The sequence below is a fragment of the Ziziphus jujuba genome, chromosome 11 (assembly GCF_031755915.1).
Source record: "Ziziphus jujuba cultivar Dongzao chromosome 11, ASM3175591v1".
NCBI lineage: Eukaryota > Viridiplantae > Streptophyta > Magnoliopsida > Rosales > Rhamnaceae > Ziziphus > Ziziphus jujuba.
Window position 1 is genome coordinate 6,023,185 of NC_083389.1, and position 20,036 is coordinate 6,043,220.

The 20,036-nt window shown below is 37.2% G+C and overlaps 3 protein-coding genes across 4 annotated transcripts; 2 read left to right on the forward strand and 1 right to left on the reverse strand.

Moving 5' to 3' along the window:
* The first annotated feature begins 253 nt into the window (after nucleotides 1-253).
* On the forward strand, nucleotides 254-2,994 carry LOC107431589 (xylan glycosyltransferase MUCI21). The gene is made up of 3 exons (XM_016042548.4): nucleotides 254-941; nucleotides 1,073-1,150; nucleotides 1,452-2,994. The coding sequence occupies exons 1-3, from the start codon at nucleotides 725-727 to the stop codon at nucleotides 2,780-2,782; spliced, it is 1,626 nt and encodes a 541-aa protein (XP_015898034.2). The 5' UTR covers nucleotides 254-724; the 3' UTR covers nucleotides 2,783-2,994.
* Nucleotides 2,995-3,920: 926 nt separating this feature from the next.
* Nucleotides 3,921-10,070, reverse strand: LOC107431608 (kinesin-like protein KIN-14L). The gene is made up of 18 exons (XM_016042576.4): nucleotides 9,918-10,070; nucleotides 9,638-9,734; nucleotides 9,358-9,515; nucleotides 9,085-9,231; nucleotides 8,743-8,986; nucleotides 8,550-8,653; nucleotides 8,354-8,458; nucleotides 8,129-8,209; nucleotides 7,907-7,988; nucleotides 7,606-7,701; nucleotides 7,327-7,500; nucleotides 7,138-7,244; nucleotides 6,661-7,004; nucleotides 6,255-6,505; nucleotides 5,931-6,094; nucleotides 4,530-5,236; nucleotides 4,250-4,428; nucleotides 3,921-4,165 (listed from the first exon to the last, which is right to left on the reverse strand). The coding sequence occupies exons 2-18, from the start codon at nucleotides 9,702-9,704 to the stop codon at nucleotides 4,089-4,091; spliced, it is 3,087 nt and encodes a 1,028-aa protein (XP_015898062.3). The 5' UTR covers nucleotides 9,705-9,734; nucleotides 9,918-10,070; the 3' UTR covers nucleotides 3,921-4,088.
* A 1,774-nt stretch (nucleotides 10,071-11,844) lies between these two features.
* On the forward strand, nucleotides 11,845-14,417 carry LOC107431619 (agamous-like MADS-box protein AGL18). 2 transcript variants are annotated; one of them, XM_060812764.1, is made up of 8 exons: nucleotides 11,845-12,165; nucleotides 12,766-12,857; nucleotides 12,927-13,024; nucleotides 13,166-13,333; nucleotides 13,440-13,481; nucleotides 13,623-13,664; nucleotides 13,818-13,963; nucleotides 14,145-14,417. In XM_060812764.1, the coding sequence occupies exons 1-8, from the start codon at nucleotides 11,900-11,902 to the stop codon at nucleotides 14,230-14,232; spliced, it is 942 nt and encodes a 313-aa protein (XP_060668747.1). In that variant the 5' UTR covers nucleotides 11,845-11,899; the 3' UTR covers nucleotides 14,233-14,417. The 2 variants fall into 2 exon arrangements, with proteins under 2 accessions (XP_060668747.1, XP_048321544.2); XM_048465587.2 differs by lacking the exon at nucleotides 12,766-12,857 and having other exon boundaries at nucleotides 11,847-12,165; nucleotides 12,928-13,024.
* Nucleotides 14,418-20,036: the final 5,619 nt, after the last annotated feature.

The window sequence follows — 20,036 nt, forward strand, 5'->3', positions numbered from 1 at the left end:
GAGTTTTCATATATATATATATATAATTTTTTTTTTCTCCAGCTGATTGACAGTGATATAGGAGCTGTAGTTTAATGGGAATTCACAAAATAAAAAATAGACCGCTAACCACGCTTTCTTACAATTCCAAAAACAAACTTGCACACGCTTAGCCAAAAGCGCGTGTGGCAATGAAGCAGTCTTAAACAGTTTCCTAACACGCTGAATTCAAAAAACAAGTAAAAATAAAGCCAGCCACAGCAAGAAACAAGCGTCTCTCTTTACACGCAATTTGACTGTAAACGCAGAGGCACATTCAAAAGCTCAAGACTCTGAAACTCTAAAAAGGCCACCAAAAAAATAAAATAAAATCATCAAAAGGCTGAAAATTTAATTAGTCCTCCTCCTTTGACAGCCACTTAACGCTTTCCCTTTCGTTTCCCACTTTCTCTCTCGTGAATAGGAAGGAAACAGAGCACCTTCTCAAGAAACCCAAACCAAACGCCATTTGCCACCTTCAATCAAAGAATCATATTCAAAACCAACCCCATAAAAACTCTCCCTCATATATATACCCACTTGTATATGTGCCTTCTCTATCTGTATCTCTCAGCTTTATTCTTTATATCTTCTGGGGTTTTCTTTAAAAGCTGAGCAGACAAAGCAGGTTGCTTAGATATTTAATATATAAAAATTGAAGCTCTTTTTTGTTTTTTTATTATTATTTTTTTTTTGTGCATAAGAAATGGTGCACTATCAGAGATATCAGCTATGGAAAAAAGGTGAACATATTGAAGACGATGAAGAGTCTCAAACTCTTTTGATGGATTGTGCAAGTTCTGCTGGTTATTACAAGAAAACGAAGCCCAAGCTTCTTTCTCTCCTCCTCCTTTCTCTTCTTTCTTGCTGCTTTATATTGGCTCCTCACATCTTTGGCTGGTCCTCCACTTTCTCTCTCTTATGTAAAAACTTCTCTCCCCACTCTAATGAGTTTTTTTTTTTTTTTTTTGGTGTTTTTTTATATGTTTTATTTTACTTTTTAATATGAATCCCCTGTTTTATTTATGTGCTTTTTTCTCACTGGTTTTTGTAGATTCATCTCATGAAGAAGATGAAGGACTTGTTGCTGATACCCGTTTAAATTCTCCTCTTTGTTTTCCAAACTCTATTGGTAAGTTGTATCCCTCTCTCTTTTCTCTCTTCCGATTTTTTTTAATTATTTTATCTTATGCAGTTCTATCAAACAGTGTTAAAACATTTTAATGGGTTGGTGAATTTACAAATTTACTTAAAGTGGTTTGGTTGAAATTGATGATTAAGTTTCTGGCAAGCCATAAAAAAAAAATATATATATATATATATATTTCTTTTACTTTTTTATCTGGATAATAGGATCATAGAAAAAAACTTTAAAGGGGTTCAATTATTTTCCTATTTTCATTGAAATTTTCTTTTCCTCTTTTCTATGGCAGAAAGTTTATGTTGTGATAGAAGCAGTATTCGTTCGGATGTTTGTATTATGAAAGGGGATGTGAGAACGCACTCTGCCTCTTCTTCAGTTTTCCTATACGACTCCAAAGACAAAAACAGTTTCACTAATTTAGTCTCCACCATTGTCGAGGAAGAGGAAGTAGAAAAAAGTAAGGAACTTCAACACGAAAAGATCAAACCTTATACCAGAAAATGGGAAAAATCTGTCATGGAAACTGTTGAGGAATTGGACCTTATTGCAATGAAAGACAACCCAGAAAAACACCATCACTGTGATGTCCAACATGATGTTCCGGCAGTGTTTTTCTCAACCGGTGGATATACAGGTAATGTCTATCACGAATTCAATGATGGGCTTATTCCATTGTACATTACTTCCCAGCATTTTAACAAAAAGGTCATCTTTGTCATTCTCGAATACCATAATTGGTGGGTCACCAAGTATGGGGATATCCTTTCCCATCTATCTGATTATCCTCCTATAGATTTTACTGGAGATTTGAAAACCCATTGCTTCCCAGAAGCCATTGTTGGTCTCAAAATCCATGACGAGCTCAGTATTGATTCTTCACTGGTGGTGGGAAATAAGAGCATTGTAGACTTCCGCAATCTTCTTGACAAAGCTTATTGGCCTAGGATCGGAGGTCTAATTCGCGATGAGGAACGGGAAGCAGAGAATAAACTAAGAGACAATCTTAGTGTGTCTCCATCATCATCTGAAGCCTTGTTAAAGATAAACGATAAAGTGCAGGAGGATCAAATGGATAAACCCAAGCTGGTTATTTTATCCCGGAATGGCTCGAGATCAATAACCAATGAGAAATTAATGGTGAAAATGGCAGAGGAAATTGGTTTCCGAGTAGAAGTTTTGAGTCCTGACCGTAGAACAGAATTGGCAAAGATTTATAGGTCTCTTAATTCAAGTGATGTTATGGTTGGGGTTCATGGAGCTGCAATGACTCATTTCCTGTTTATGAAGCCTGGCTCTGTGTTTATCCAAGTTATTCCTCTTGGAACTGTGTGGGCAGCAGAGACATATTATGGTGAGCCTGCAAGAAAGCTAGGGTTGAAGTATATTGGCTATGAAATTCTGGCTAGAGAGAGCTCTTTATCTGATAAATATGATGAAAATGATCCTGTTCTTAGGGATCCAAGAAGTCTCACCAAAAAGGGATGGCAATACACTAAGAGTATATATCTTGATGACCAAAATGTGAGATTAGACTTGGGAAGATTCAGAAAGCATTTAGATTATGCTTATCGCAATTCTGTCTCTAGAATTAAGAGGCACTCTCACCTTCAATCACAGTGATATCTGTAATTTTCGTGGAGTTTGAACATATTTTTTTACCATTTCTTTTATCATTTCGGGAGATACATGGATTGGTGGGCACAAAATTAAAACTAGGATTGTTAGTCAGTAGTTTGTAGAAATTTATGTTTGCTGATATGCCTCTGTACATTAAGCATCTTGGAGAATAAACTTGTTATTGGTATATAATATTTTTATTTTTTTTAAAGAAACTGAGCTTTCATTTCTGGTGGGAATTTATTTTTATGGCTTCTGCTTCTGTGTTTCTCTTAAAATTATTAATTGTATCAAACAGGTCAACAATGTTATTCTATTTTATTTTTTAAATTTCTTTGGATGAATTGCAATATGTGCAGTGAATGTCTACCAAACCAAAGTACGTTGAGTTCCAGTTCATATGCTTTTCTATCATATAGTATACTGCAAGCGTTCTTGTTTTGGTTTGAAAGTGTTAGGAAAAACTGAATTTTGGAACATTCTATTTCAGCTTTTCTTTTTGTAAACTAAAAACTTACAAAATTATTGGAGAATCAATTTTCTATATTGAAGAAAAAATATTGAAAACTGAGGATTTCAATTGGAACAAAATATGGAAACTTGACGGTTTTTAATTGGGAAATTTTACGATGTGGATGGACAGTTTTTTTTTTTTCTTTTTTGGGTTGTTTGAAATTGGTTGGCACCACACTCAAATGCTCAAAATATTGAATCCATGACAATTTATAATAAAAATGATATATTAATGTTTGAGTAAATTTTTTATTTTTAATTTTCACATGTAATCTTAGAAAATAAAGAAACGTGGCAACTACAAAATGGTTTCGTATTCAGTGCGAAGGGGACAGCCAAATACTAGTGGACCACAAGGCATGGTGGAAGTGTTTGCATCGTCCCTCATCCTTCCTTCTCTTTGTTCAGTAGCACTATTCTTAAAGCGTTCTCCATTAATTTTTTCTTTATAAATATTTTATTTGAGATCAGGATATGATTTAAAGCTTTAAAGGATTCAAAATAGTTAGGTTTCTCAAATTTTGTTCATTTTATGTTTTACACTTTTATTATTAGAGATGAAAAATCTCAGCCAAAATTATAGAATTAAAAAAAAATAGAAAATGGGGAAAAAGAAAAAGAAAGAAAGTTAAACTAAAGAAATTAATATGGACCCTAATTTGGTATTGTAATTACAAAGATAATTGCTCTAAGATTGTTAAGAGTTGTCAGGAAATGTCTTCTTTGTGCAATTGGAGTGAGCAAGTCAATTTGCTTCGAGTCAAAGCACAATTATGGTTGTCTTAGTGACATTGCTCTATAGCCACCGCTTAGTCAGCTTTGTTGATGTGTGCATTGGAGGAGGTGTCGTGGCATTTCTAGTGTCTTTAGTACCTAAAATGAGACAAATCAAATGAGTTTAAAAGTCTCAACTGTATTTAGAAATGTTTGGGACTGAAGCTTGTTAAGTTTTCTTACTAATATTCTCATCTGGCTTCCCTCCAAGAGAGGATCTCCTGGACCTGTCTGATGTTTGAATGCCAGTTAGTGATTGCCTCCTTAGTGACCTCGCACTCGTTGTAACCGGAGATTTCACATCATTGGCATTGCTTGCACCTTTTATGTTTGATTGTGCATCCATCAAACTCTGTTGGTTCCTGCAATTTAGCTAAAGATCAATACAAAAACAATCTTCTACCTTTTCCGAAGTATACTATTAAAAATAATCATTATATTCATTATCTCAAGTAAAACCAACCTCTTCTCAGAGCCATTGATCAGTTTTCCAATGGTGCGAAGGGATCTTCTTATATGAGATCCTTTTCCATTTGTGCTGTTAATAGCATATGGTGTGAGGTTGTCTATAGAGAGAGTGAGCTCATTATGCATATGAACCTCATTTTTCGCCCGTATTTGTGGTTCAGGTGTTTTTGGTAGTTGAAGAGAAGGTATTCTTGTTCTACTTTCTGTTTTCGTTACTCTCTTCTGATAGGTAGCGCTAGTGGGACTTCGAGGGTCCTTGGCTAACATGGAACTTCCATTGTCCAAGTTTCCAAATGGCTTTATTACAGCTTCTGCATCTGTTTTTATAATTCTCCTCTGGTAGCTAGCACTAGTAGGACTTCGAGGAGCCTTGGCTAGCATGTAAATTCCATTGTCCAAGTTTCCAAATGACTTTGCCACATCGTCTGATACATTTATCTGATGAGAATTATCCTTCTTCACAGATCTTGGACCTTCTAAGCTCAATCTTCTTGAACGATTGGGTAAGGTAGGGGTTTTTGATCCCTTCTTGTCTTCAAGATTCATCGGCTTCACATTCTTTGTAGTGCCACAGTTCTCGATGCTCAATCTTCTAGGACGTGGAGGAGTTCTCTCAATTAGTGCTCTTGGTTTCTCACATGTTTTATTGAACTGTACACTCTGAGCTTCCTTATTTGCCAGTGCCTTTTTAAGGCTCTCAATCTGCCATAGATTGTAAAAAGTTAAGATATGGTAATTCCATTTCACATACAAGAAAGAAAATTCTACCGTTGAAATCAGAACAACCCTCTTCTCCAAGTGTTATGATTTCAAGTAGCTATCTAATAATAGCTAATTGATAAAACACCAGTTTAGCAACCTAAAACAGCCATATACTAGGAGCCAAAAACACAAGCAAATATTTTTATAGAAGATGAATATCAGATCAGCTAATACAACTAGCTGATCAAATGTCACCAAGATCAAATGTTTACAGCCAATGGACAAACTAAACCAGCAAGCATATATCAACAAGATTATCAGATTACAAGAGAGCATGGTCAGATTATAAGACAGCCAGCCAGCATATATCAACAAGTTCAGATTTACTTAAGAGGATTACAAAGCACACATAATGAACACTCTCTGTTCTTCTCAACCCGACAGCAGCCCTCTCCCTTTTTCACACAAAACACATGGGTGTTCACATTACATGTAAAAACTGGTTTATATCTTAACCACTAAGATATTTTAACTGTCCCACATGTATAAAACGCTCACACATGCAAACCGGTTACAAAGCAATTCCAAGTCAGCAAACAAGTCAACAATAAGAATGCTTACTCATCTCTACATAATGGTTTAATGTCACATCATACCCACAGCAAGCAATGCCAATTTTAATGTATATATTTACCTGTTCTTTCAGTCGCATAACCTCACTGCTTTCCTTGTTCGAATGAGAAGCACCAAGTTCAACGGTTGAAACCCTCTGAGCAAATTTCAAAGTGCTAACAGTTTCACCAAAAGAGTCTTCTTCTGGACTCACGTGAGCAAACATTAATGTTTTAGCATGTCCACCTATGTCACAATTTACAGAAAGAAGGTTGTGTCAAACGTAAAGAATTCCCCAGCCAAATGATGTGGCATGATTGAAATTGGAGAAACAAAAAACAGTAATAGGAACAATAAAAAGAAAATGTGAAACGATGGAGCAGAAGAAAAAACATCAAATTCCAACCTAAGGAGTCTTGCAAGAGAAGAGTTAATTTGCTATTTCTGTAGGGAATGTGAGAATTCTTCTGAGCCAAGGCTGTGATTACATCTCCCAGACAAGAAAGAGACTTATTTATATACTGTGCCTCCTTGAGCCGCTCTCCTGTAACTTCAGATTTGTCCACTCGTTCACTTCCAGCCAGATCGACCAAATGAAGACAACTGCGGAGCTTGCCACCAGATGCATCTTTGCCATGCACATGTACTGTTAGAACACTGCAAACACGTCAAACAACTCTTAGCTTTCTTTATGAATCTACTAGTTTAATATTTATATACAAATCCAAAATCTTTGTATACAAACTAATTGAATCTACTAGTTTAATCTTTGTAGAAGCACGAGCTTTACTAATTGAATCCTGAAAATTAACCTATGGGAACGGCTACTACGGTTGTTCACTGCAGTGGAACTGACAACACGATTCACCTCACCGAGCTTCATAATGTTGAGAACATCAGTGGTAGACTTAACAGAATGCATAGTGGCATCTGGAAGACTCAAGCCACTGTCACTGGTGCAGCTACGGATCTCTAATTTGACAATTGATGAATCTTCTGCCAGAAGATCTCGAACTTGCTCATTATATATTTCAACCATTTGAACATGAATATCATAAGTTATGATGTCCTTTCTTCCGTTAGAAATCTGGAAAAGATCATTGAGAGCTAGATAATTGATGCCCATGTCCTTAGTTGTGCCACATGACGGACCACTCTGTCAACATAGGAAAACATGAGAAGAAAAACACTGGTTAAATTGTGCAAAATTCCTAGTATTTGCTAAAACAAATCAATACTGTAGACTGAAAAATTGAATGAGATTAATCTAAATGAGGCTAATATCCTACCATGGTATGTGTTTTTCCAGACCCAGTTTGACCATAAGCAAATATGCAAACATTGTAACCATCCATCACAGACCTAATCAATGGTTGAGTGTCCTTGAAAACCTCATCTGAAAGTGTAAGTAATGTTTAGGGAGCAATCAGATTAATGTAGAAAAGCCATAATAATGGTTGCGGTGTAATATTCTTTACCTTGGGTAGCAGTAGGTCCAAAAACCCTGTTAAAATTAAAAACTTTCCTTCCATCCTTGTGGGGTTTCGACGGGTCTAGGAGCACCAATGAACCATCCTCTCCAACAAAATCTATCACGTTTATGGCTTCAGCAACAAAGGAGGGCCTAATTCTGCAGTAAACTCGAATATTACCTGAATAAAGTTTCAGTTAAGATAAAAATCAATATAACCTAAAAAGATGACAAATTAAAAATAAAATTAGATATGGCTAAATTTTTCTTATTCAAAGTTAAAAACCTTTCAAATCCTGAACCATGTTGTACAAATTCCTATTCTCTTGAGCTACCCTGTGATACGAAAGAGCAGCAGTAGACAGCTCTTGTACTTGAGTTCCTGAAACCGATGCAAAATACAAAATTAGCTTTCAGGGGAATTTCTTAGAAGACAAACAAGCTTAATTTTCCACAAAATTGTCCAGCTTGTGTACGAGTTCAAGACATCCATCCGCATCATAGTCTCCAAATATTGTCAGAAAATTAAATTTTGACAAGACGTTACAGAGTTGTTCACAACCATGATGTTGAAAACAATAACATACCCAGATCCTTCAGATCTCTCTGCAGCTGAGATTGTAGGCCTTCAAACTCCTTTTTGGTTTCCATCAGCAAAACCTTGAGATCCTGAAAGATTTATTGTAAGTTATATTACAATTTTCTTACAAAACTTGCATATTTAAATATCTATTAGCTAAAATATCTACTTTGTTTATTTGTATAAGATTAAAACTAAAAATTTCTTCTTATGATTAAAAGATACCCACCAGAAGCTCTTTTTCTTGCGTTTTAAATAGGTCATTGTGATGGCATTGACAGTTACCCTTTCTCAAGCAAGCTTTGCAGCGCTGTTAGATGCACATAAAATACACAGATGGAAGAGACATTAGAGAACCGTATGCAATGTAAAAGCCTAACAGATGGAAGAGTTGTATAAGAAAAAATTCTTGTTATATAGAAGCATTCACAGAATTAAGATAATAATATATAACCTTGGTGTTTTGAAGTGCAGATAAATCCTCTAGGGGCTCCAATGTCGATTGAGGAGAAGTAACAACACTTCGTCCTTTCAAACAATCTTTTAACACTGACTGAAGCTGTTTGTCGACAAGAAGAAAAAATTACTTTTAGGTTCATTGAAGATTACAGAAATGGAAGAAAATAAATGCAACATCTACTTATCAATACCAGATCTCCATTACGGAAGGAAGCAAGAAGGTTTCCATTAATGTTTTCCTTTGCGTCAACAATACGTTCAGCAAGTAACTTGACCATGGATTCTACAAAATGCTCTGCCACAAGGAACAAGGAAAGTAAAGATCACTAGGAACTACTAAAACTTAAAAGAAAGACAAAACAATTGGAAGATAGAATAAAAAACCTTCAAGTTTCTGATTTTCACCCTCTAAAGGTGGTTGTCTCTCACATGAAACAGACATATCCAAACGCTTACAGGAGTCCGATGAGGGCCTCGAGTGCATTCTATTGGCAGAATGCATAACTAGAGGAGACTTCGCAAATTTGTAAAATCCATTCCCGTTGCTTATCTGCTTCCCTTCGTGATAAGATTTAAGAGCTAAAATGCAATCAACAACTTTTGCCCCTGACCCTGCCTCTAATGTATCCTGAGATGAGATAATGAGTAAGAAACTATTAGAAAATACTTTGTATGAATCACCAAGTACTTGAACATATTACATATAAATGATCCTAGATAATTTACCCTTTCCAGATCAGAAGCTTCAAAAGCAGGAATCTTCAAATCTTCTACAGCAACAAGAAAGTTGCGGACATTTTCGAAGTATTGATAAGCAGGCAAGGGTTGATTTTCCCAGGTGAGTGATTGTAAAGGTGATGGATTCTCCACAACCTTGAGATAATTTTCAATCAATGTAATGAAAATGTTGAAACTTTGAAAGATTTCAATAACTAAAAAATAAAATTGATAAGCAAAGAAGCTTCTTCTTTTTTTTTTTTTTTCTCTAAATTGTAATACCTTGGGCACAGCTCCTGGATGAATCTTGTTGATGGCATTGCACAGAACCAGACCATTTCTAAGGAAAGAAATGAACTCTCTCTCGGATGGCTGGTTGGATATCCTGAGCGGACCCAATAAACTTTCCAGCCACTGGATAGCTTGGAATCGCCTCCAGGCTGCAAAAATTAGCGAGTCAGTAAGGGATTTTTCATTCTCATTCTCTTCCTTTCTTTCACTTTTTAAGCCCAAACAGATGAAACGTGACATAAGAAAAGATATCCCCAAAACAAAAACCAACCTGTTTCTTCAGCTTTCCTTGATGCCATTGTAAAATCATGTGTCCCACCCCTTATTGAATCCTCCATATCAAAAACCCAATCTTTTTCAATTGTTTCCTACAAGAAAATAAACAATAAGATAAAAAAATACCCAAGAAAGCCAAGAAATTTTTTCCCTCATTTCATAATTCATCCTGAGAAAAAGCAATCACATACCCCAAAAAAAAAAAAAAAATTCCAATTTTTTGTTTGTCGATTTCATTGTAAACTGACAAAGCAATAAAGGGTTCAATCACGTACCTGGTTCTTCAATCAGACTAGAGAGAAGACTGTCTCTAACCAAGCACTGCTCTATAGAAAATAACCTTCTCTCAATTTGCTTTTGGTCTATGGGGCTTTTGATAGGTTCGGAACCGAACCTCAGCCAACGGATCCGTAACGTTACTATGGCGTAGGGAGGGTTTTTTTGAATTCAAATGTATAGGGGCCACACGTGCCATTGCGACACATAGTTTAAAAATTGATCGTCCACTTGGCGACCTGTGCAATCTTAGCCGATGGATCAGATAAAGCCGTTAAAATTTATTTGGGTTAGAAGGTCGTACTGGGCTTGGAGTTTTGGGCTCGTCTTTTAAGGCCTTTGGGCTTTGCTTAGAGGAGGCAATTGATATTCCCGATCACTTGTCGTGTAAAGCACTCTCTGTGTGGGATCGTTGTGTGTCATGCAACGCGCGTTAGAGTGGCGTTTGGGACCAGATAAAGTTCACATTCTTACTTGTTGTTTGCAAAAATATAAAATAAATAGATATGCAAACCCCAAAATCTTTGGGGATCTACAATTGGTCAATAGAGACACGTACTAATAATTCTATTTCATTAATTTCATTACCTTCCAAATTAGCCTGAAGTTTCTTTATATAGTGAATTCATTAGATACATCAAACCCAATTGCAAAAGCCTGGTTTATTCCAACCAAAAAAAAAAAAAAAAAAAAAAAAAGGAAAAGCCTAGTATCTGCTTTAATTAGTTATTTGAATTTTGGAATGAACATGTTTTATGAATAAAGAAGGGCAGAAAACTCTTTTTTTGATAAATAAGAGGAGAAAACTCTGGCTAAACAGCAGGACTATTCTTTTTCCTTTTATTATTTTTGTTTGGCAACAACAAAAAGGTTGTATTTTTAAGAAAAGTTGTAAAGTTTATTCACTTGCTTAATAAAATAGAAATATGCTTTAAATATAGAATAATCTATTAAGAATTTTTAATAAGGAATTTGTAGGTAATTAAGTTGAAATCTTAATTGAAAATTTGTTATTATTATTGAGGTCTCATCCCAAAAAAATGAAAATGAAAATAAAATAAAATAAAGAACCATTTTAAGTTTGTACAAATTTTTTATTCAGATCATGTTTTAGAGTGGAAAAAAATGATAGTTGAAGACGAAAAATTATTAATATATACATACCTATATATATATATATACACATAAGGTTTTCTTAACCATATCTCTACTTCGGAAAATATGAAACTCTATTTCAAAGAGAGCATTTATTCTTTTACCGATACATATTATTGGTAACAAATAAATTTCTATATCTAATAATTTTCTACATAACAACTCCTTATAAAAACCTCTCCTTAAGAAGCAAGTTTTCCTAAATGTTCAATACCAAAAGAATCCTTCCCTCTTAATACTTCTTAGTTCTTATCAATATTGGAGCCCTAATTCTTCGTTGTCAATAATTGCCATAATTTTGGTGAGGTCCTCTTTGTATCCTCCAACCTTTTTTTAAAAATAAAATAAATAGTCATATATCCAAACCGACTTTTAACAAATTTCCAAAAAAAAAAAAATAAATAAATAAAATTTCTATAAAGTTGTAGTAATTTCTTTCATTTGGGGAATAAAGTTTCAATATTCTATTGAAAACAAAAAATTCCAATTATTTATCCAAACACTTCCTTAGAGAACCTTCCAAATGTAGAAAAACTTACCCATCAAGTAATTAAAAAGACCAATTTTCACTGGCAAAAAAAATAAAAATAAAAAAAGAAAAAGAAAAGAGAGATTGGCAAAGGCCATTTTTGGATTTGGTCACATTAATAGAATTCCATCTGTCACCTTTCCATGTTGTATACTAATTTTGGTCCCACCTTCCTTCTTTAGGCCCACAGAATCCCAATCCGTTAAGGAACATAGTTATATATAGAGAGCTTAGTTTTTTCTCTTTTTTTTAACCTCTTTCTCTCTTTAATCCCTCTGTTAGTCCTTCATATCGCTCATGTTGCCCCACTGTTTAGAAGAAGAGAAAAAATCAGAACAAGAAGAAGAACAACGACATCAGCAACAGCCAAAGCAGAAAAACATGGGTAGAGGCAAAATTGAGATCAAAAAGATTGAAAATCTCAATAGCCGCCAAGTCACCTTCTCTAAACGCCGTGGTGGGTTAATCAAGAAAGCAAACGAACTCTCAGTTCTTTGTGATGCAGAGGTTGCTGTCATTATTTTCTCTAGTACTGGAAAACTCTATGAATTCGCTAGCAACAGGTACTTTCTTTTCTTTGCACCTTTTAAGATTTTTTTTTGGGTTGTTGATTATTTATATTTAGTAATTTCAGATACATATAAAAACATAAAGTCTTAATTGGGTTTTCAATAAACTAGTTGCAGTTTTTTTTTCGTTTTCATGTTTTTGGTCGATTCCTACAAATTATAAGAAACAATCCGCCATTGTTATGAAATTGTCCACTCTCTGAGTGCAAAAGGAACGAAATTATAAACTTTTAGAGTTGATAGGAGAGTCAATAATAAACGATTTGACCGAGCAAATTTTATCGAAAACGTTATAGAATAACAGAAATTGGGATTATTATCAGTAAAATTAGAAAAACATTTGTGATTTTTTTGTTATTTGGGTTTGGGAATGGAAAGGTTGTGTAGAAGGAAAAGGACACCTATTAGTAACGGCGAATTTTACTGAAAATGGTAATCTAATAAAGTAAAACCTTTTTCCCAAGGAAAGAATTAGAAACCTTATTTTAGTAAAAGATAATTTCTTCTGTGTTTAAAAAGTATTTGAACACGATTTATCTTCGAATTAATATTGCCAGGTGGATAATTAAACAGTGCTAGGCTGGATTTGATTAGGTTTGGATTTGAACACCGAATGATAGGCCCAAGGAGGAGCGAAAAAATATCTTTGGCCCAAGCCCAAAACCCAAAAAAAAAAATCGGTTTTTTGGTAAGAATTAATGGATTTTAAATTAAATTAGTAATTTCGTATTGATACTCTGTTTTCATTTGATGAAGCATGGAACACACTCTTTCAAGATACACAAGAGGGATGCAAGTGGATGGTACTTTGGAGCATCCAGAGCGTCGTCCTGACCATAGGGATACAGTAGAGGTACTGTACATAATTATTATTTAATTTTTACAAAACTTTTATTCAATTAAATGATTAAACAAAATGAACTATTTGACTTAAATTGATTGTATTAGTGCAGAAGTTTAAAGATTTTGTTTCTTCATTTTTTTTTTCCTGTAGAGACCGCAACAACACGGTAATGGCAATGCACTAGAGGATGAAGTAGCTAAGCTACGCTTGGCATGCAGGCAGATGATGGGTAAAGAGCTAGATTTATTGACCTTTAGTGAGTTACAGCAACTAGAGGACCAATTGAGCGAAGGAATTTTGTCTGTTAAGAACAGAAAGGTACTGCGTTTATGTATATATAGCCCAAAAATTTCGTAGTTTGATTTTCACCATTTGCAAATTTTCTTGTTAATGACTAATCTGAAACTTTACTTTGTGACAACAGGAGCAGGTTCTTTTGGAACAGGTTAGGAGGTCCAGATTACAGGTAACTACTAGGCTATATTTTAAGTGGGTATATATATATATATATATATAGACTACTCTTTGCTTTGTTGGAAAGTAAGAGTTTCCTAATCAAACAACTTTTGACAATTCTTTTTTTTATATTCCAATATTTATCCTTCAGGAGCAGAAAACCATGCTAGAGAATGAGAATTTGTGGAAAGAGGTAATTAAGCCATATATATATATATATATATATATGCATTAAACTTAAGCAGGCTATGGAAAAGAAATTAAATATAGAAAAATTAAGCGCTTAAATCTTTTTTTGTTTTTTTTCCGGTAACTAATCTTGGTTATTCTTTATTAAATATGTAAGCTTGAAAACATGCGGCAGAATTATATATCACCTACCCTTAATTCATTTGCTTCGGGAAGGAGATTTTTGCAAGCGGACCCTAAGCCAGCTGTTTCGTGTAGCAGTTCAGATGAAAGTGATCATTCAGACACCAGTTTGCACTTGGGGTAAGTAGCATTATATTAACAATTTGAATTGATCTCATAGGCATACACATACATATATATATATAAATTAAAAATTTTGATATGATAAAAATTTCACTTTGATTAATAGATTCTTAACATGGTTAATTTCATTTGCTTTTTCTATTTTTTTATTTTTTTATTTTTTATTTTATCTAATCAGGTTGTCATCAGAGTACAACCGCAAGAGGAAACTGGCTAAAATGGAACCTACTTCCAATGAGTCGGGGAGTCAACTGGCCTCAGAGTGAAGGGACTCCCTTTATATTTTAGTTATTTTCATACGTTTTCCCTTTTTTTTTAATTTTTTTTTTTAGTTACTTTTAGCAGCTAATGAACTCTTTGGAAACTAGAAATAGATGCAGTTTTTGTTATTTGAATTCAGGAGTAATATGGAAATAATCCAAAATATATGCTAGAGTCAATGTTCTATGTAGTCTGGCTTTTTATTTTTAATTTTATTTTTGGGAATCGATTAGTTCATTTATAGAGTGAAAATCTTAACGCAAATCACCTTCATATAACTTCATTAGTCTAAACTTGTGTCCTTCATATATATGAAAAAAAAAAAAATGTAATATAAATACTGTGTATAGAAAGAGAGAGAGAGATATATAGCTGGCCTGATTTTCTTTACTCTATGTTTTAGAATTTGTTTCCTCTACTAAGAAAGGAAAAAAAAAAAACATAAAAAGATAATCTTTGTATCTATATCACCAACAAAAACACAGCCACAAAAATTGTTGTCTTATGCCATTGATATATCCTACAAAAATAATTCCTCCCCTATCTCTATAACTCTTTATTTATTGTTTAATAATAATAATTTTGAACTATTGCAAAAATAATAATAATAATAATAATTTTGACCATCTTATAGTAGAAGTGAATATGTCAGACTAATTGTATATGCAGATATAAAACAAAATATTTATTAGTCCTAAATAATGGAAACGCTGATGCATGAAATGAAAATGACATACCATACATCATATATAAGAAAAAAGAAAGTTACATGCATATAAAAAATATATATGTATGTAATAGTAGCTGGAGTTGTGATTTTGTCCACTTTGGCACTTGGTGATCAATTGCAGTTCTCTTAAAAATTGTTAGGCCACCAATCTGATTGGTCATGGGGGATAAGTGTCACGGACTTGTTTGTTTACCCTTCAAGCCGTGCGGCCTTAGTTGCTATTCCGACCCTTTGTTGCAACTAAGTAAGCCTTTTGCCCACTAAAAGAGAGAGCTAAGCAAAGAAAGCTAGAGCACAAAGAGAGTTTGGGAGAATGAAAGTGTATTGCTTGAAAAAGAGCTTTACAAGTATAGATGGGATGTTCTTGGATCCTTGGATGCTTGGATTCTTGGATGGTTTGGCCAAATGAGGCCTCCACCTATTTATAGGCATACAAACTCTAATCCTACGGCTATAATTGCTTTAATCCTATGGTGGAGAATGGGTGTCTAGATCCCTCCCACCTCCTTTACAAAAATATCTAAAGAAACATCTAAAAATGGATATGTACATGGCTTGACCTAGAGTTCTCCATAATGTTCTAGAGAATTCTGCACTACTCTAGGTGCTTGGCCCATTGTAAGGCCCAAAATGGATTATAAGGCCCAAAATGGAGAGAATGCTCACCAAGTGTTTGATGAAATGCCCCAACCGTGACATTCTCCCCCACCTATGCCGTCGACGTCCTCGTCGAGCTTGCTTCATGGAACCTCTTGATATGATCTTCAAATTGCCAAAGCGCGATAGCAGGTTCCCAACTTGTTTCGCTATCGGGAAGTCCCTTCCATTTCACCAAGTACTCATGACTCGGATGGTTGTCCCTTCCACGAACTAATCGATCAGCTAAGATGTTCTCCACATCCTTGTCATAAGTGTTGTAGACCCCTATTGGTGCTCGCTTGGACTCCCCTCTTGTTTGGTCTTCCTCATCCTTGTAGTATGGTTTCAGACAACTTACATGGAAGACCGGGTGAAGTTTGAGTGTAGGAGGTAACTCCACCTTATAAGATACCTTGCCCACTTTCTTGATGATTGGAAATGGTCCCTCGTATCGGCGAACAAGGCCTTTGTGTAGTCCTCGGGTAGACTTGTGTTGGGATGAAAGGATTTTGATGAACACCAAGTCTCCCACTTGATACTCCACGTGCCTTCTTTTGGCGTCCGCCCACTTCTTCATTTTCTTGGTGGCCTTATGAAGGTACGACCTTGCTAAGTCCACTTGTTCATGCCAACCTTTGGCAATCTTGAATGCGGCAGGACTCCTTCCTCCATACTTAGTAACAAGTGTTTGTGGAGTGAGTGGTTGTTGCCCCGTGGCTAATTCGAATGGACTTCGATTGGTGGACTCGCTCCTTTGCAAGTTGTAGGAGAATTGGGCAACATCTAGCAGCTTTGCCCAATCATGTTGATTGGCACTCACAAAGTGCTGTAGATATAGCTCCAATAATGCATTAGCTCGCTCGGTTTGCCCATCGGTTTGTGGATGAAAGCTTGTAGAGAAATGCAACTCCGAGCCCATGAGCTTGAATAACTCCGTCCAAAACCTTCCGGTGAACCTTGAGTCTCGATCACTTATAATTGATCTTGGGAGTCCCCAATACTTCACCACGTGCTTAAAAAATAGTCGTGCCGTCTCCTCAGCTGGGCACTCCTTTGTTGCGGCAATAAATGTAGCATACTTGGAGAATCGATCAACTACTACGATTATAGTGCTACATCCCTCGGACTTGGGTAAGCTGATGATGAAGTCCATGGAGATGCTCTCCCATGGTCTCTCCGGAGTTGGTAGTGGCTCCAAGAAACCTGCGGGTTGTCGTTGCTCCACCTTGTCTTGTTGACAAACAAGGCAGGTCTTCACATACATCTCGATGTCATCCCGCATTTGTGGCCAATAATAGTTCGTCTCCAACAAAGCTCTCGTACGCTTTTGCCCCGGGTGGCCAGCCCATTTGGTGTCATGGCATTCTTTGATCAAATTCTTCCTTATGTTGCCCCACCTTAGTACATAGATGCGATGCCCCTTTGTGTAGAGAAGGCCGTCCTCAACCCAAAACCTCTTAGTCTTGCCTTCCATGGCAAGTTGTAGGAGTTGCTTGGCCACAACATCACGGTCCATGCCCTCCTTTATTAGGTTGAGCAGTTCCCCTTGGAACTTGGTTATCGATGCTAGTTCGGCCTTCCTACTTAATGCATCGGCAACTACATTGGCCGTACCGGGCTTGTATTCGAGCTTGTAGTCGAACTCGGCAAGAAAGTCTTGCCAACGAGCTTGCTTGGGGCTTAACTTCTTTTGAGTTTGGAAATAGCTTGTGGCCACATTGTCAGTCTTTACCACGAACTTAGACCCCAGCAAGTAATGCCTCCAAGTGCGCAAGCAGTGGATGATGGCGGTCATCTCCTTCTCTTGGATCGTATACCTCCTCTCCGTGTCGTTGAGCTTGCGGCTTTCAAATGCGATTGGATGCCTTTCTTGCATCAACACGCCCCCTATGGCAAAGTCGAAAGCATCGGTGTGCACCTCGTATGGTTTGGAGTAATCGGGCAATGCCAACACGGGTTCCTTCATAATTGCCTCCTTCAAATTTTCAAAGGCTTGTTGGCATTGGGTGGACCAACTCCATGTCTTGTTCTTCTTTAGCAGATCGGTGAGTGGTGCGGCTAGGGCAGAATACCCTTTGATAAACCTCCTGTAATAGTTAACAAGACCAAGAAAAGATCGCAGCTCACTCACCTTGGTTGGAGGATCCCATTCTTGAATGGCTTTCACTTTGGCTTCATCCATGTGCAGCTTGCCATCCTTGATCTTATGGCCGAGGAAGTACACCTCATTGGTTGCAAACGAGCACTTCTCTTTCTTCACGTAAAGCTCATTATCCTTTAGAACCTTGAACATGATTCGTAGGTGGTGGATGTGCTCCTCTAACGTCTTGCTATAGATGACGATGTCATCCAAATAAACCACCACGAATTTGTCCAAGTAAGGATGGAAGATCTTGTTCATGAGAGTGCAGAATGTGGCGGGTGCGTTGGTGAGACCAAAGGGCATGACGAGGAATTCGTATGCTCCATATCGAGTAACACACGTAGTCTTTGGCTCATCACCCTCCGCAATCCTAACTTGGTAGTACCCCGACCTCAAGTCAAGTTTAGTAAAGTACCTTGCTCCTCCAAGTTGATCAAAAAAATCGGCTATCAACGGTATAGGGTACTTGTTCTTGATGGTAACCTTGTTAAGTGCCCTATAGTCGATGCATAGCCTTAACGAACCATCGTGCTTCTTTTGGAACAAGACGGGTGCTCCATAAGGTGCTTTCGATGGTTGAATGTAACCGGCATCCAAAAGCTCTTTAAGTTGTCTCCTTAGCTCCTCTAGCTCCGGTGGAGACATGCGATATGGTGCTTTTGCAGGTGGTTTTGCACCGGGCTCCAACTCGATGCAATGATCCACCTCCCTCCTAGGTGGAAGTTTCTTGGGTAGTTGTGGTGGCATGACATCTTTGAACTCCTCAAGGACTTGGCCAACCTCCTTCGGTGGCTCCTTGGAAGTAACTTCTTCTTCCTCGCGTAGAGTAGCAAGGAATGTAGGCTCTCCTTTCTTTACTCCTTTCTTGAGTTGCATGGCGGAGAGGCGGTTGGAAGTACTTGGCTTGTGCATTGTTGGAATCATGCAAGGGCCTCCCTCCATTATGCACACCGTGTTGTAGCGAGGGAGTGGGACCACATTGAATTGCCTAAGGAATTCCATGCCAAGTACAATATCAAAATCATCCATAGGAGCAATGGAGAAGTTGACTTTACCTTGCCAAGTACCGAGGTGTAACTCCACATTACGAGCCATGCCATCTAGTGGTTTAGCTGCAGCATTCACAGTCTTTAACCACCCTTGACCCTTGTCAAGTTTTAGGCCAAGCCTCCTGGCCTCCTCCCTCTTTATGAAATTGTGAGATGCTCCGGTGTCCACCATGACTTGAGCATCCTTACCATTAATACGTGCCGCCACGTACATGAGGGAGTTGTCCTTTGCATTGTGAGCTGGGATCGGTTTAGCCTTCAATGAGTTGAGGAGTTGTAGACAACCCATTTGTGTGTGCTCTTGAGTTTCCCTCTCTTCGAGCATGGCACTTAAGGACTTCCTCTTCGGACAATCCCTAGCCCAATGGGGACCATCACATAAGAAGCAATTTTCCTTCGGCTTGAATTCGGGCTTGCCTCCTTTCTTCCAATCTTTGTTAGGTAGTGGTGGCCTTCTTGGAAACTCCTTACTTTGGGGAGTTTTATGGAATTTGGCTCCCCCACCTTTAATATAATTAATCTTAGGCTTAGAGTTGGAAGACTCACCTTGCCTATATTCGACAAGCGTTTCGGCCGTAGTGAGGGCAGTGGAAATATCTTGTACTCCCCTTCGTTGAAGCTCTTGGCATGCCCACGGTTGCAACCCATCCATGAAGTTGAAAAGGAGATCCTCCTCACTCATGTTGGGAATTTGGAGCATTAACCCGGAGAATTGCTCCACATATTCGCGGATGGATCGTTGGTGCTTCAACTCCTTCATGCATTTCCTAGCATCATTCGCCACATTCTCGGGATAGAATTGTTTCTTCAATTCACTCTTTAAATCTTCCCAAGAATTGATAGCGCATATGCCTTTCTTCATTTCTTCATGCTTTCTACGCCACCATACCGCAGCAAGATTAGTAAGATAGAGGGTAGCGGTGTTTACCTTTTGCTTCTCGTCTTGGAAATCCAAGGCCTCGAAGTACCGTTCCATGTGCCACATGTAGTTGTCCAACTCCTTTGCATCCCTTCTCCTACTAAACTCCTTTGGTTTGGGAGCATCTGCCCTTGGAGTAGAGACTATTTGTTGGGTAGTGACGGTGCCACTAGTTGCAGCTCTCTTGCATAACGCCCAATCCTCACGTGTCTCCTCTAAACTCTTCTTAAACTCATCTAATTGAGCTTGCATAAGGGACAAGGTTTCAATTACCTTTGTTTGGAAAGCTTGGCTTTCATGACGCCATGCCTCGGTGTTGGCCTCGTTGG